At 40.3% G+C, this 13,200-nt stretch overlaps 1 protein-coding gene across 1 annotated transcript; it reads left to right on the top strand.

The window, feature by feature from the left end:
* Positions 1–1,931: 1,931 nt before the first annotated feature.
* LOC127846738 (uncharacterized) lies at positions 1,932–3,513 on the top strand. Its single transcript, XM_052378233.1, has one exon. The coding sequence runs from the start codon at positions 1,963–1,965 to the stop codon at positions 3,484–3,486; it is 1,524 nt and encodes a 507-aa protein (XP_052234193.1). The 5' UTR covers positions 1,932–1,962; the 3' UTR covers positions 3,487–3,513.
* Positions 3,514–13,200: the final 9,687 nt, after the last annotated feature.

The following is a 13,200-nucleotide window of genomic DNA, read 5'->3' on the forward strand; positions in this document are numbered from 1 at the left end:
ATGCCGTTGCATTAGACTGTTAAGTATTGTGTATATATATATATATATATATATATATATATATATATATATATATATATATATATATATATATATATATATAAGAACCTACGCTCTTATGTTTCTGTTAACGCCGTTCGGGAAATTTAATCATAACGTTGGCGCGAACTATATATATACGCATCCGACGTCATACGTTGGCGCGAAATATATATATACGCATCCGACGTCATTTATCCATTGTTATTCTACGTAAATATCTGTTAAGTTTAAATTGTTTTAAGAGTGTGGCATTTTGTGTATGGAAGAATTAATATCGGTAAATATATTGTTGGTACTTATATTGTATATGTATTTCTGTATGTATTATCATTATTATTACATACGCGCAATCGTTTGAATTATTTATTTAAATACTATGTTAATAATTTGGTATGTTTGACTGTATATATTATAAATGTATTGTATTTATTTTTAGAGAATCGTCAGCAAATAAAAAATAATGACGCATATCTCGTGCCTTCGTATTGAAATGGCCAACTCTTAACAATTCTCGATAATTGTCCGTGCAACATGGAAGAAACAAAAACCACAATGGATTTTGTAGACAGCAAAAGGAAACGGTCGACGCAAAAGGCGTTGATGACGAAATTATACAATGAACTTGAGAAAAACATGATGTCGCGTGATAACAAAGATCACGTGAAAGTTTTATTCCAGAAACTTTGCGAGAGATTTGAACAGTTCAAAAATGCTCATCTCCAATGTTTAGATTTGTGCTCAGTGCCGGATGTGGTTGAAAATGTGGAACTAACGTATGAATATTGCCTACAGAACTTTGTTGAATTCCGGGAGCGGTTTTCCCAGTGGACAGCAACTGACGAGAAAACACCGGAAGAGGATGACGCGTGTTCCGTGGCAAGTCGGATAAGTTCGGCGTCGTCAGGGTCAGCCATATCGGAACTCCGGAAAGCGAAGGCTAAACGCTTAGTACTCGAGCATAAGCTCAAGAAAATGAAGGAGAGGCATGAATTTGAGTTAGCAAGCAAGGAGCTCAAATTGAAGAAAAAGATGTTTGACACGCAGTGCGAGCTGGAGGAAGCGGTCCTAGAGGAATCCGTGTGGAGGGAGGAAGACGGCGACAAGTCTGGGACTAAGACCGATGATGAGGACTGTGCCGCGATTAACGTATCCAGTCTGGCACCGAGATCTGCAACCGAGTATCCGGGACCTGATTTTCACGCGGACGGTGGACGGGCGGGCGTTTTATCGACCGGAAGTGTAGGTGTTTCGGACTTATCTGCGCGCACGAGTGTGACGCGCACGAGTGTGACGCGCACGAGTGTGACAAACCCGATGGCAAAAGCGTCTACATCCGGGGACCATGGCCAGCGTGACTTACGGTCGACACAGCAGTCTACGCTTAACAACTCAGCACTAGCGGTAAATTCTACTAGCGACATCAGCGGTAAGGTTTCTACGCAAAACATAGACAGTGCATTTCATAGACTGGCTAATACATTACAAGAAGGCTTTAATTTGCCTAAAACTGAACTGTTGACATTTAGTGGCAGATCTATTGATTATTGCAAGTTTATTAAGAATTTTGAAACAAATGTAGAATATAAAGTGTATGATGATAGGCTTAGATTGAGCTACCTTATACAGTACTATGTGGGTGAGGCCAAATGTAGTATTGAAGATTGTGTTTTGTTAGAACCTACTGAGGGATATAGACGTGCGAGAGATATTTTGCAATTTCGTTACGGCAAACCGCATGTCATATCTAGGTCTTACATCGATAAGCTTCTGCATGGTCCTCAGATTAAGGCCTCAGATGTTGAGGCACTTTCAATGCTAGCGTTGGCCATGCAAAAATGTGAGATAACTCTTTCTCAACTAGGTTTCGCCTCAGATATTAACAACTCAGAAAACCTTCGACGCATTGTTAGACGCTTGCCCATGCATATGAGAACACGATGGGTTGATATAGCACATGACATAAATGTTAAATCAGACAGAGAGCCAAAATTTTCTGATTTAGTTTGCTTTGTCAACAAAATGTCACAGACTGCTAGTTCAATGTATGCTACCGATATTGTTAGAGACAACCAATCACGTAGCAGTGGTCATGATACACATGTAAAGTCTGACAGCTTTGTAAACACAAAGGTCACAACTCTTACAACGCATACGGGTAGCGAGTGTGCGAAATTTGAGCGCAAATGCATTTGTTGTTCTGGTAAATGCAAAGAATTGGGTGACTGTAAAGCATATATTGACATGCCATTAAGTGAGAGGCGGAAGTTTGTTGCCATACGTAAACTATGTTTCAATTGTCTTAAAGGAAGACACATGTCTGTAAGTTGTAAAATGTCCAAACAATGCAATGTTCCTGAGTGTCAAGGTAAACACCATTTATTATTACATTGTTGGGTAAAGCCCGAGTCCGACCGCACTGCTTTTCAGCCGTCCGTCAATTGCGCAACTACAAAAGATTCGTTGCTAAAGGCGTATTTGGGTATCATACCTGTGAAAATTACGGGAATGAACGGCAACACTTGCGAGACTTACGCTCTGATAGATGATGGCGCAGATAAATCGTTGTGCGATGAGCGGCTTTTAAAAAAGCTAGGGCAGCCAGGGAAACCAGTAGATTTCAAGATAACGACAGTAAACTCTTCTGGAAGTTCCGTTTCCGGCTCAGAAGTGAATCTCCGTGTTCAGTCAGCTTCCGGAAGTGACGTACTGGATTTAAAGAAGGTTTGGTCTGTGAAGAGACTCCCAGTGAACGCCAGATCAGCCGCTACTGCAGAGAGTATACGCCGGTTTCCACACCTAGCCGATATCCACATTCCCCGCTTGATGTCGAGTGACGTAATGCTGCTCATAGGTACAGACGCACCGGAAGCGCACATTCCCATAGAAGTCCGCGCGGGAGATGGTCATCAACCGTATGCAGTCCGGACGCGACTCGGATGGGCAATACGAGGGCCACTTCCAGCAGAAGACAGCCTTAATGACGTCAACATCAACTTTGGACACTCCAGTGACGTCATTTTGCAACAACAACTAGAAAGAATGTGGACTGCAGATTTCAACGATGTAATGCACTGTGCTAAACCTTCAATGTCGTTAGAAGATATGAAGGCTATGAAAATAATGGAATCCTCACTTGAAGACGGACATTACGTGATGGGACTTTCATGGCGAGATGATGAAGTGTCCATGCCAAACAATATTGTGCTGGCACATATTTGTTTACAACAACTTAAGAAGAAACTCTCGCGGGAGCCTATGCTTCACGAGCAATATACCGCGACTGTTAGCGATTATATCGAAAAAGGCTACGCGAAAGAAATATCGCATGGCGAGACAACAGATCTCACATGGTACTTGCCGCACCATCCGGTCACCAATGACAACAAACCTGGGAAAGTACGTGTAGTATTTGATTGTGCTGCAAAATTCAAGGCGTGTCACTGAATAGAAAATTGCTTCAAGGTCCTGACTTAACAAATAGTCTAGTGGGCGTGTTGATACGTTTCCGACAAGAGAATGTGGTCTTCATGTCAGATATAGAAGCTATGTTTCACCAGGTGCGCGTATGCGACAAAGACTGTGATGCTCTTCGCTTTCTATGGTGGCCTGGTGGTGACATGAAAAAATCTCCAAAGACGTACTGCATGCAAGTTCACCTGTTTGGGGCGACGTCGTCGCCGAGCTGTGCGGCATATGCGTTAAAACGAACTGCATCAGACAACGCTGAAATGTATGATGAAGAAGTTATATCGACAGTTCACAGAAATTTCTATGTCGATGACTGTTTGAAGTCCGTAGGATCAGAAGAGGCAGCTGTTAAACTTGCCACAGAGTTGCAGTCCCTTATGAAGCGTGGCGGCTTCCGGTTGACCAAGTGGCTGAGCAACGGTAGGAAGGTCCTCGATGCTATACCGGAAACGGAACGTGTTCCTTCAGTCGTCAAACTTGAACTCGGGAATTCGCTACCAAACGATCGTGCTTTGGGCATTTTAAGGAACGTAAATGATGATACGATTAATTTCAAGGTGAAATTAGAGAACAGGCCTGTCACAAGAAGAGGTATGCTTTCGATAGTAAGTTCGATATACGACCCTCTTGGATTGGTTTCTCCGGTCACGTTGCGAGCAAAGGCAATTTTACAGAGCCTATGCAGAGAGAAGATCGGTTGGGATGATGTCGCGCCGAAGATATCCGGAAACGAGTGGCGGCGGTGGCTTTCAAGTCTACACCATCTGAAAAACGTCGCCGTAAAACGTTGTTTACGACCCAACAACACTGGAAAACTAAAAGATGTGCAACTCCATGTCTTCAGTGACGGTTCCGAGTTGGGCTACGGCGCATGCGCATACCTGCGTTTAGTAGATGAAAACGACTGTGTTTCATGTGCCCTTGTCCTCGGTAAAGCACGACTGGCTCCTATTAAGCAGATGTCAATACCACGCCTTTAGCTGTCAGGACAGTATACTGGACTGATTCGACAATAGTACTTGGATACATCAGAAATGTATCCAAACGATTTAAGACATTCGTTGGGAACCGGCTTAGTATTATACATGAAATAAGTTCAGTACAACAATGGCGCCATGTTGACTCCGGTTCGAATCCCGCTGACATTGCTTCAAGGGGAATTGACGCCAACGATACAGATGGGCTTCAGAAATGGTTTAATGGCCCTGCGTTTCTGCGTCGTGATCCTTCGTCATGGCCGGTATGCCCCACAGTGCACGACGTGAGCGGCGATGACATTGAAGTGAAGAGAGAAGCTGTCATCAACCATACATCGACTGTATTAGGAATAGATGCAATGACGGTTCGCTACTCAAACTGGACAAAGTTACAACGGGCAGTTGCATGGCTATTAAGGTTCAAGTCATATTGCAGAAAACGCTACCTCAACCATGACGTAGAAGTACGCACGTCCGATTTAAACGTGATAGAAGTCCGTTATGCCGAACGGGCAATACTACAGTATGTGCAGAGGACACATTTCGCGGAGGAACTCACATCTATGAAAATGGGCAATCCGGTTAAAACCGACAGTCAGTTAGCTTCGTTAAATCCGGTGCTGCATAACGGGTACATCCGGGTCGGTGGCAGACAACAACAGGCCAATGCTGACAATTACCCCATTGTCCTCCCTAGTAAGCAGTACGTTACAAGGCTCATCATTTGGCATTATCACAAGCTAAATGGTCACGTCGGTGTCCAGCAGGTGCTCGCCTCGTCACGGGAAAGATTTTGGATATTACGCGGTCCAAGTACAGTAAAAATGTACTTAAGGACTGCTTCGTTTGTAAAAAGCAACACAGTCCATTGCTTACCCAACAGATGGGTTCGCTACTTCCGGAACAGACGACTCCAGAAAATCCACCATTCACTACTGTAGGAGTTGACTTCTTTGGACCGCTCAATGTGAAACATGGCCGATCACACTTAAAGAGATACGGATGCCTATTCACGTGTTTAACTACTCGCGTAATTCACATTGAAGTTGCGCATAGTCTGACAACTAACGCGTTCGTTGCAGCCTTTCAACGGTTTACAAGCCGACGTGGGATTCCGAACAAGGTATTTAGCGACAACGGAACGAATATCATTAGCGGCGATAGAGAATTACGTGAGGCATTTACTGAGTGGAACCAGTCGACCATCAATGAATACATGTTACAACATCACATTGAATGGCAGTTCAACGCTCCTTATGCTAGTCATAGGGGCGGTGTCTGGGAGCGGCTTATACGATCAACTCGAAGCATTTTGAAGGCTTCTGCTCAGGAGCAACTACTTACAGATGAAAAGCTGTTAACATTGATGGGTGAAGCAGAGCGAATTCTTAACGATAGGCCTATCACGCGTGTGAGTAATGACCCAAAAGACCCACCGGCCCTTACACCTAACATGCTTCTGCTCATGAGATCGAATGCCTGCCTTCCGAGAGGGATATTCAAGAAGGAAGATTCTTACTCAGTACGTTGGTGGAAACAGATTCATTACCTGGCAGATGTATTCTGGCGACGCTGGATACGGGAATACTTACCTCTACTGCAAATAAGACAAAAATGGCAGAGAGAACGAACAGATCTTCGCGAAGGAGATGTAGTGCTTGTTGCCGAAGACAACGTACGGAGGGGACAGTGGCCTCTGGGACGAGTTGTCAAGGTCATTCCTGGAAGGGATGGGCACGTGCGTAGCTGTGTAGTTCAAACTCGGGGTTCCCAATCAGTGAATCCTATTACTAAACTGTGCTTGTTAGAGGCTGCGATCTAGGGCTCCATAGAATTTTACAATCCTGAACTAAGGTTCTTATGTATGTATTTTTTGAATGACTCATGACTCGCGGTTATTGAACCGTCGACTGAATAATAGTTATAAATGGTTATGTAATTCATGTAACTTATGTAATTTGTATACAACAATTTTAATATTGACACATTAAATTAATTATACTTATTCAAGTCACTTTAAAATTGATTGAATCGTTATATACAATTGTTGTATTAAAAACCTTTTAAATTTTATCATCTGATATAGAATGTCTAATGTGTATACACATGTAATTTCTTTCAACGATGATGGAATTGTTTGTCACAGTTATGTTTATTTTGCAAATGTTACAATTGACACAGAATATGCATGAATGTGATAATGTGTATCATTAATAATAAACATTAAGTATATAATACTCACCTGTCCAGTTCTAATGATGCGGTATAAATGTTATAAGTGCATATGTGATGAGTTCATACATGTTATTTATAGTAAATGATGTTACATGAAACTATGTTCTTTATTCAGATTATTAATGGTGAAAAGAAAGGAGATAATACTAGCATAAGTATTTCGTGAAGAATGTTATTGCCTATTATTGCATCTGTTTGTACTTATTCTTGTCACTTATTATAGATTTTTTTATGATAAGTATATTAAGTTAATGACATTATTTACAGATTTCAAGTTTACTTGGCTTATCGTACGCATGACTGTTTTGGGTTTCCCCTGGTAAAATATTGTTTACCTTGTCAGTGTCATAGTGAGTAATGCTTATCTGCTTTATGCAGAATGTATATATATATATGTGTTTCAATTAGTATGGCTAATTGAATTTTTAATTGATATTTAATTGACATTTAGATGTCTCTGGTTTAAAAGACCATACAGCTCACAATGCATGATATGTTATGAAATACTGAGATATTTCATTATGGGGAGTATAAGAACCTACGCTCTTATGTTTCTGTTAACGCCGTTCGGGAAATTTAATCATAACGTTGGCGCGAACTATATATATACGCATCCGACCTCATTTATCCATTGTTATTCTACGTAAATATCTGTTAAGTTTAAATTGTTTTAAGAGTGTGGCATTTTGTGTATGGAAGAATTAATATCGGTAAATATATTGTTGGTACTTATATTGTATATGTATTTCTGTATGTATTATCATTATTATTACATACGCGCAATCGTTTGAATTATTTATTTAAATACTATGTTAATAATTTGGTATGTTTGACTGTATATATTATAAATGTATTGTTTTTATTTTTAGAGAATCGTCAGCAAATAAAAAATAATGACGCATATCTCGTGCCTTCGTATTGAAATGGCCAACTCTTAACAATATAATAAAATAACGTCGACCGCGTTTGTACTGATTTCTGCTGACGTCGTCAGCAGAAATCAGTACAAACGCGGTCGACGTTATTTTAAGCTACGCGTGATTGAAGCGCGGCGTTATAAAAATGGAAATAAAGTTATAATTATATTATGAAAAACCTATTGAAACTTGAGATATATGCATATTTTCGAAGAATGAAATGCCCCCGAGCTCTGATCGACAATGTACACTTATATTTTTTTATTTGGTTGGAAGTAACCGTTGCTTTGTTGAGCGACCTCTACTAAAAATGGCGTGTCGTACTTAGCCTACGCATTGACATTGTTCACCGTTTGTTTGCGAGTTCCTTTGGAATGAATTGTCAATCAATCCTGGCAATAATTTCTTCAATTGAAGGGTCGTAGTTAAAATCAGGTAAGATATTTCAATAAACTTGACAATCATTAATTTTGGTAAACAATGGTCCTATAGAGAGAACATTGAAAATGAATCTGTTAACCCGGAAGTAAAATACTTCGCTACGAAAACTTTGTTGTTGGTTACAAAATGTAATGGCGCACTTATTTAAATTGTAAATATGTCACAAGAAAGTTCAGCAAGCATGATCCTGTAGTGGAAAGTAGATTTCCACTAATAGTTGGTGCGTTGTAACCCCACAGTTGGATTGGCTCGTACTTTATCCCAGGATTGATGTTATTCTGGGTAGTCAAGCTGTTGTCCTCGCAGAGGTTGGACGTGCCGACTAACGAAGAGTTTATCGTGTCGTATTTATGGTAAGGGCCCATTGTAATGAAGGATTAGGTTAGGGAAATACTTTATTGGTGGCAGCGGTGATTTTTTAAACCCATTCCAAAACAGAATTTACCAGAATTTGAGTATTTTCTGTGGGTAATTTTTCCCGCCGTTTTTGATAACCACCTATTTCTGGAATTTTGTTTGGCCAAACCATACGACTAGTTGGTGTGTTTTGCCTCTAGTGGGTCACAGTTTTTCTGTGTTGGTAGTGGTTCTTTATGAATTCAGACCAACAGAGGTTATTCTTCCTGTTTATACATTATTTAAGCCCAATTACAGCAATATCGGAACTTGGACGAGTCCATTGTTGACAGTGGGCGGGGAAGTATAAAAGAAAGTGTGACCTACGCAGCTTGGCTACCGTCCCTTGTTGTAAGTATATTTCAAATGTATTTATAAAAAATACTCTTGATTATGACAACTAGTGCAGCCCATATCTTGTGTATTTAAATTTACACATATTGGAGGAAACATCTTCATATTTATTTTAGTTGTATTTGTCATCGAATACTTCTGGATTAAATAGTTTCTTGCCAACATGGCCTGTATAAAGCAGCCTGTTAATTGTTTGACAGAAGAAGAATTAAGATCAATCCCTGGTATTAGCAGTAGACTGGCATCGACTATTGTTGATGTCAGAAACAGGTTTGGGAACTTAACGGCAGAATCGTTCCAAACATTGACGCGTCAATCACTTTCAGAAAGTCTGACACAGTTGTTAGATTTTACACCCAACAGGCAGCTGGGGAAAGATCGATCCCAACAATCGCCTAATATAACGTTAGGCGCTATTCCTAAGAAAATTATGGGCCCCATACCAGAATCACCTAAAGTCGAGAAACAAGCGGATGGTGATGCCTCAGAGAAGTTGGTTTCAGAAATAGCACAGTGGGAAGACGTCCAGGAGGTCCTATCGACTGCTAAAAAACTAGTTGCAGCCAAAAAACAAGGTGACTGCAGCGCATTTAGCGAGTTTTTAACAAATGCGCAACAACAACTGCACTTTGTTAAAGACAATCTTCGCCGCCGTGAGGATAGCGACGATGATTTGGAATCCTCATCCGGAATTCCAAAGAGAAAGAATGCACGAGATAAGGTGTACAGGAAGAAGGTTACACACCACACTGTCACAGGAAGGGGTGTGTCATCAGAAGAGGAGGATCAACCGATTCTTCACAGAACGAGTAGTGCTATTGCCTACTCAAATAATCTGCCAGCTAGTAAGCTACCTCAACCAGTACTTGGCAGCGACGGGACTCCGTTTCAAAGAGGGCAGCCATTTTCGAGATCGGCTTTGCGGGATATTCCCAAGAATCTGGTGTATGATGGCAAATCACGGTGGCAATCATTTCACATGAAGTTCGAGCAGTACGCATGGTCTTTTGGGTGGACTGCAGAAGAATGCAAGATGTGCCTATTGCACTGTCTGTCAGGGACAGCACTGGATTATTGCGCCCGAATAATGAAAAGAAATCCTGAAGTGCCATATAGAATTTTGTTAAATAAGCTGGAAGGGAGGTTTGGCGCTGAGCTTGCGGAATCTGCTCAAGCTAAATTTGCCACAGCGATACAAAAGAAAGGCGAAACTATGGAGGACTGGGGAGATCGAGTACAAACCCTTGCTTCTGAAGCTTTCCGTGACTTACCGGAAACTTTCTGTAATCAGCAAGCCATTGATAGATTTTGTCAAGGCTTAATAGATATTGATGCTGGACATAACACTTTTATGAACAGACATCATACTATTGAAGCCGCCATGAATGATATTAGGCTGTTTCAGCACTCTAAGGGTGCTATGTTAGGTTGTCGTACTAAAGTTACACAAACAGCTATAGACTATAATGACACAAATGCTTACATATGTTCTGTACAATCACATTCAGACAAAGAATCTATCACTGACTTAAGCACATTGCAGAAAGAATTAATTAAAATAAAAGAACAACTCAATGAATTAGCTGTAGGTCAAAAAAGAAGGCCATGGAGAAACAACAGGACACCATCTAGGTTGAATGAACGGAAATGCTTTGCATGTGATGAAACGGGTCATTTTGTTTCAAATTGTCCTTATAAACAGGAGATTTTAAACTTAAAAGGGTCCAGTTAGAGAGCCAAGGCTGGTCCCAGGTCGAAGTAGGCTCAAATAACTTGATAGATTACTGTAACCTGTATAGTACTGATGTGAAAGGCTGCAAAGCATTTTTGGTCAGTGCAAGTGGTAAACAGCCACGGTCCTTTAAGGAGGATGACGTGGGTTTACAAAGTTAACAGCCGCGGTCCTTTCAGGAGGATGACGTGGGTTTACAAAGTAAACAGCCGCGGTCTATTAAGGAGGATGACGTGGGTTTCCAAAGTAAACAGCCACGGTCCTTAAAGGAGGATGACGTGGGTTTCCAGGGTAAACAGCCGCGGTCCTTAAAGGAGGATGACGTGGGTTTCCAAAGTAAACAGCCACGGTCCATAAAGGAGGATGACGTGGGTTTCCAAAGTAAACAGCCGCGGTCCTTGAGGGAGGATGACGTGGGTTTCCAAAGTAAACAGCCGCGGTCCTTTAAGCAGGATGACGTGGGTTTACGGGGTAAACAGCCGCGGTCCTTTAAGCAGGATGACGTGGGTTTGCGTGGTGGTGATTTGCACGGGAGATCAGCATCTTTGGAAGAGAAACCAGAGATAAAAAGGGAACAGCCGAGGTCCTCCCAGAGCGGGGAGGTTGACTTGGGTTCCAAGAGGGACAATTTGCAATACAGTCATAGTAAATCGCAGAGTCAAACAGACATGCAAGGTTCAAGGATTTGGGATCCAGGAGGAAATGATGCTTACACCAATTCAAGACGTTTACATAGCGTTAAGGTTTAGGGGCCGGCCTTCCTTCTTTTTGGGTGGGAAGGAGGATGTAGAAGAAGCAACATATTTTGATAGAATACACTACCCCAAAAGACTAGTTTAAAGAGATCAGTTAAGATCAGTTCTGCGTAATTTTAGTCTGATTTAACATTCTGTCCAGAATAAGACAGGATGGGGACGAAACTTAATTGTTTTGACACTAGTTAAAAGAGATAACTTCAGATGTGAGTAATTTCAGTCTGAGTTAACGCTTATTCTGTCCAGATTAAGACAGGATCCACAACAATGAAAAGTCTTACTTATTCAGTCTAAGGCTGAAAAGGAAATTAGAAGGACATCAACGAATCCTTCAAGACAAAGAGGGAGGGAGTGTAGTGGAAAGTAGATTTCCACTAATAGTTGGTGCGTTGTAACCCCACAGTTGGATTGGCTCGTACTTTATCCCAGGATTGATGTTATTCTGGGTAGTCAAGCTGTTGTCCTCGCAGAGGTTGGACGTGCCGACTAACGAAGAGTTTATCGTGTCGTATTTATGGTAAGGGCCCATTGTAATGAAGGATTAGGTTAGGGAAATACTTTAATCCCATATGAAATCTCACAGGGCCAGGATGATATTTTTTATTGAAGATTTGAATTTGGTTAACAACTTGACATTAATATTTTCAAAACAGACCATCAAGCAGTATACATGATAATATTACAAGCCATGTATTGACCTTATCGCAACATCCGGGCACTTGCGTCAGTTAGAGTTACATGCCCCTTGACGACGGTGAAAACAAAAGCGCTGTCGCCATGTTATTTGCATTGAAATATTTAACACTGTTCGCAATTTTCTTAAGTTAAGGCACATCTTCACGATCATTTTTTAGAAAAAAAAATAATACCCAGAAATAGAAATTCTTTCATAATAAATTTAATTTAATGAACGAACACAAATAAGGATGAAAACAAACAACCAATAAATTTTAAATATATGCAACATATAGTAGCTGATTTGAACTTCTATATTTGTTACCTTATTACCTTGTTACGTATTAAATAAATTCTCATGATAAATGTTATTGTTTTTATTTAATTCACACCAATTTCGACACTTTTTGTTTCCGCATGTTAGATATTTGAATGCCCCTTTCTTCATCACAAACCGATTATCTCGTTATGTTCGGATACCGTCCAGACAAAGAAAACACGGTGTCATAAAGCCAGCTGGGAACCTATACTTGGGGCTCTGCATAAACCACATGTGGTCATTAAACACAATTTATGATACCTCTAAGTCATCTCTTGTCATACTGAGCAGTCATTTAAACCAAATTTTTAATGCCGAAATAATTGAATATACGGTTCCTTTATAAAACACGTTGACACCTTAAGTAAAAATTTAATTAAATTAAATGCAATATTTTTAATTTGATTGTTTGCATCAGTATTATAATCGTGTAAGCTTTTGTATTCTGGTGTTTAATTGCCCCTTTGTTTAGCATAATCCGAATATCTCGTTTTGATCAAATATTGTCCAAACTTAACTGACAAAAAGGTGTCATAAACCACACTGGGTGGTCCAGACAGTGTCATTTAACACGATTGATGCCACCATGTCTCCTCTTTCTGGTAGTATTAAGCAGTCATTTGGATGAATAATTAACGCCGATGTACATAACATTTGCTTAAATTAGATATGTGACATATGGTCAAATATAAAGTCATGTCCAATTAAGATTATCAGAAATGTACACCGTAAAGATACTAGCCCGATAAATTTATTAAAGTATTTAATAATAAAAAAATTTACGTAAAAAAACAAGTTGCGTATTTAGCGTGTATCAGTTAATTAAAAAGACGTCATTCCGTATTAAGATTTAATGTTACGACAATAAACGATCGACATCATAAAAAAG

The sequence above is a fragment of the Dreissena polymorpha genome, chromosome 9, assembly GCF_020536995.1.
Source record: "Dreissena polymorpha isolate Duluth1 chromosome 9, UMN_Dpol_1.0, whole genome shotgun sequence".
Taxonomy (NCBI): domain Eukaryota; kingdom Metazoa; phylum Mollusca; class Bivalvia; order Myida; family Dreissenidae; genus Dreissena; species Dreissena polymorpha.

Bases quoted from the DNA above. Each gene is read 5' to 3' on its own strand.
- LOC127846738 (XM_052378233.1), top strand. From the start codon at position 1,963: ATGCATATGAGAACACGATGGGTTGATATAGCACATGACATAAATGTT.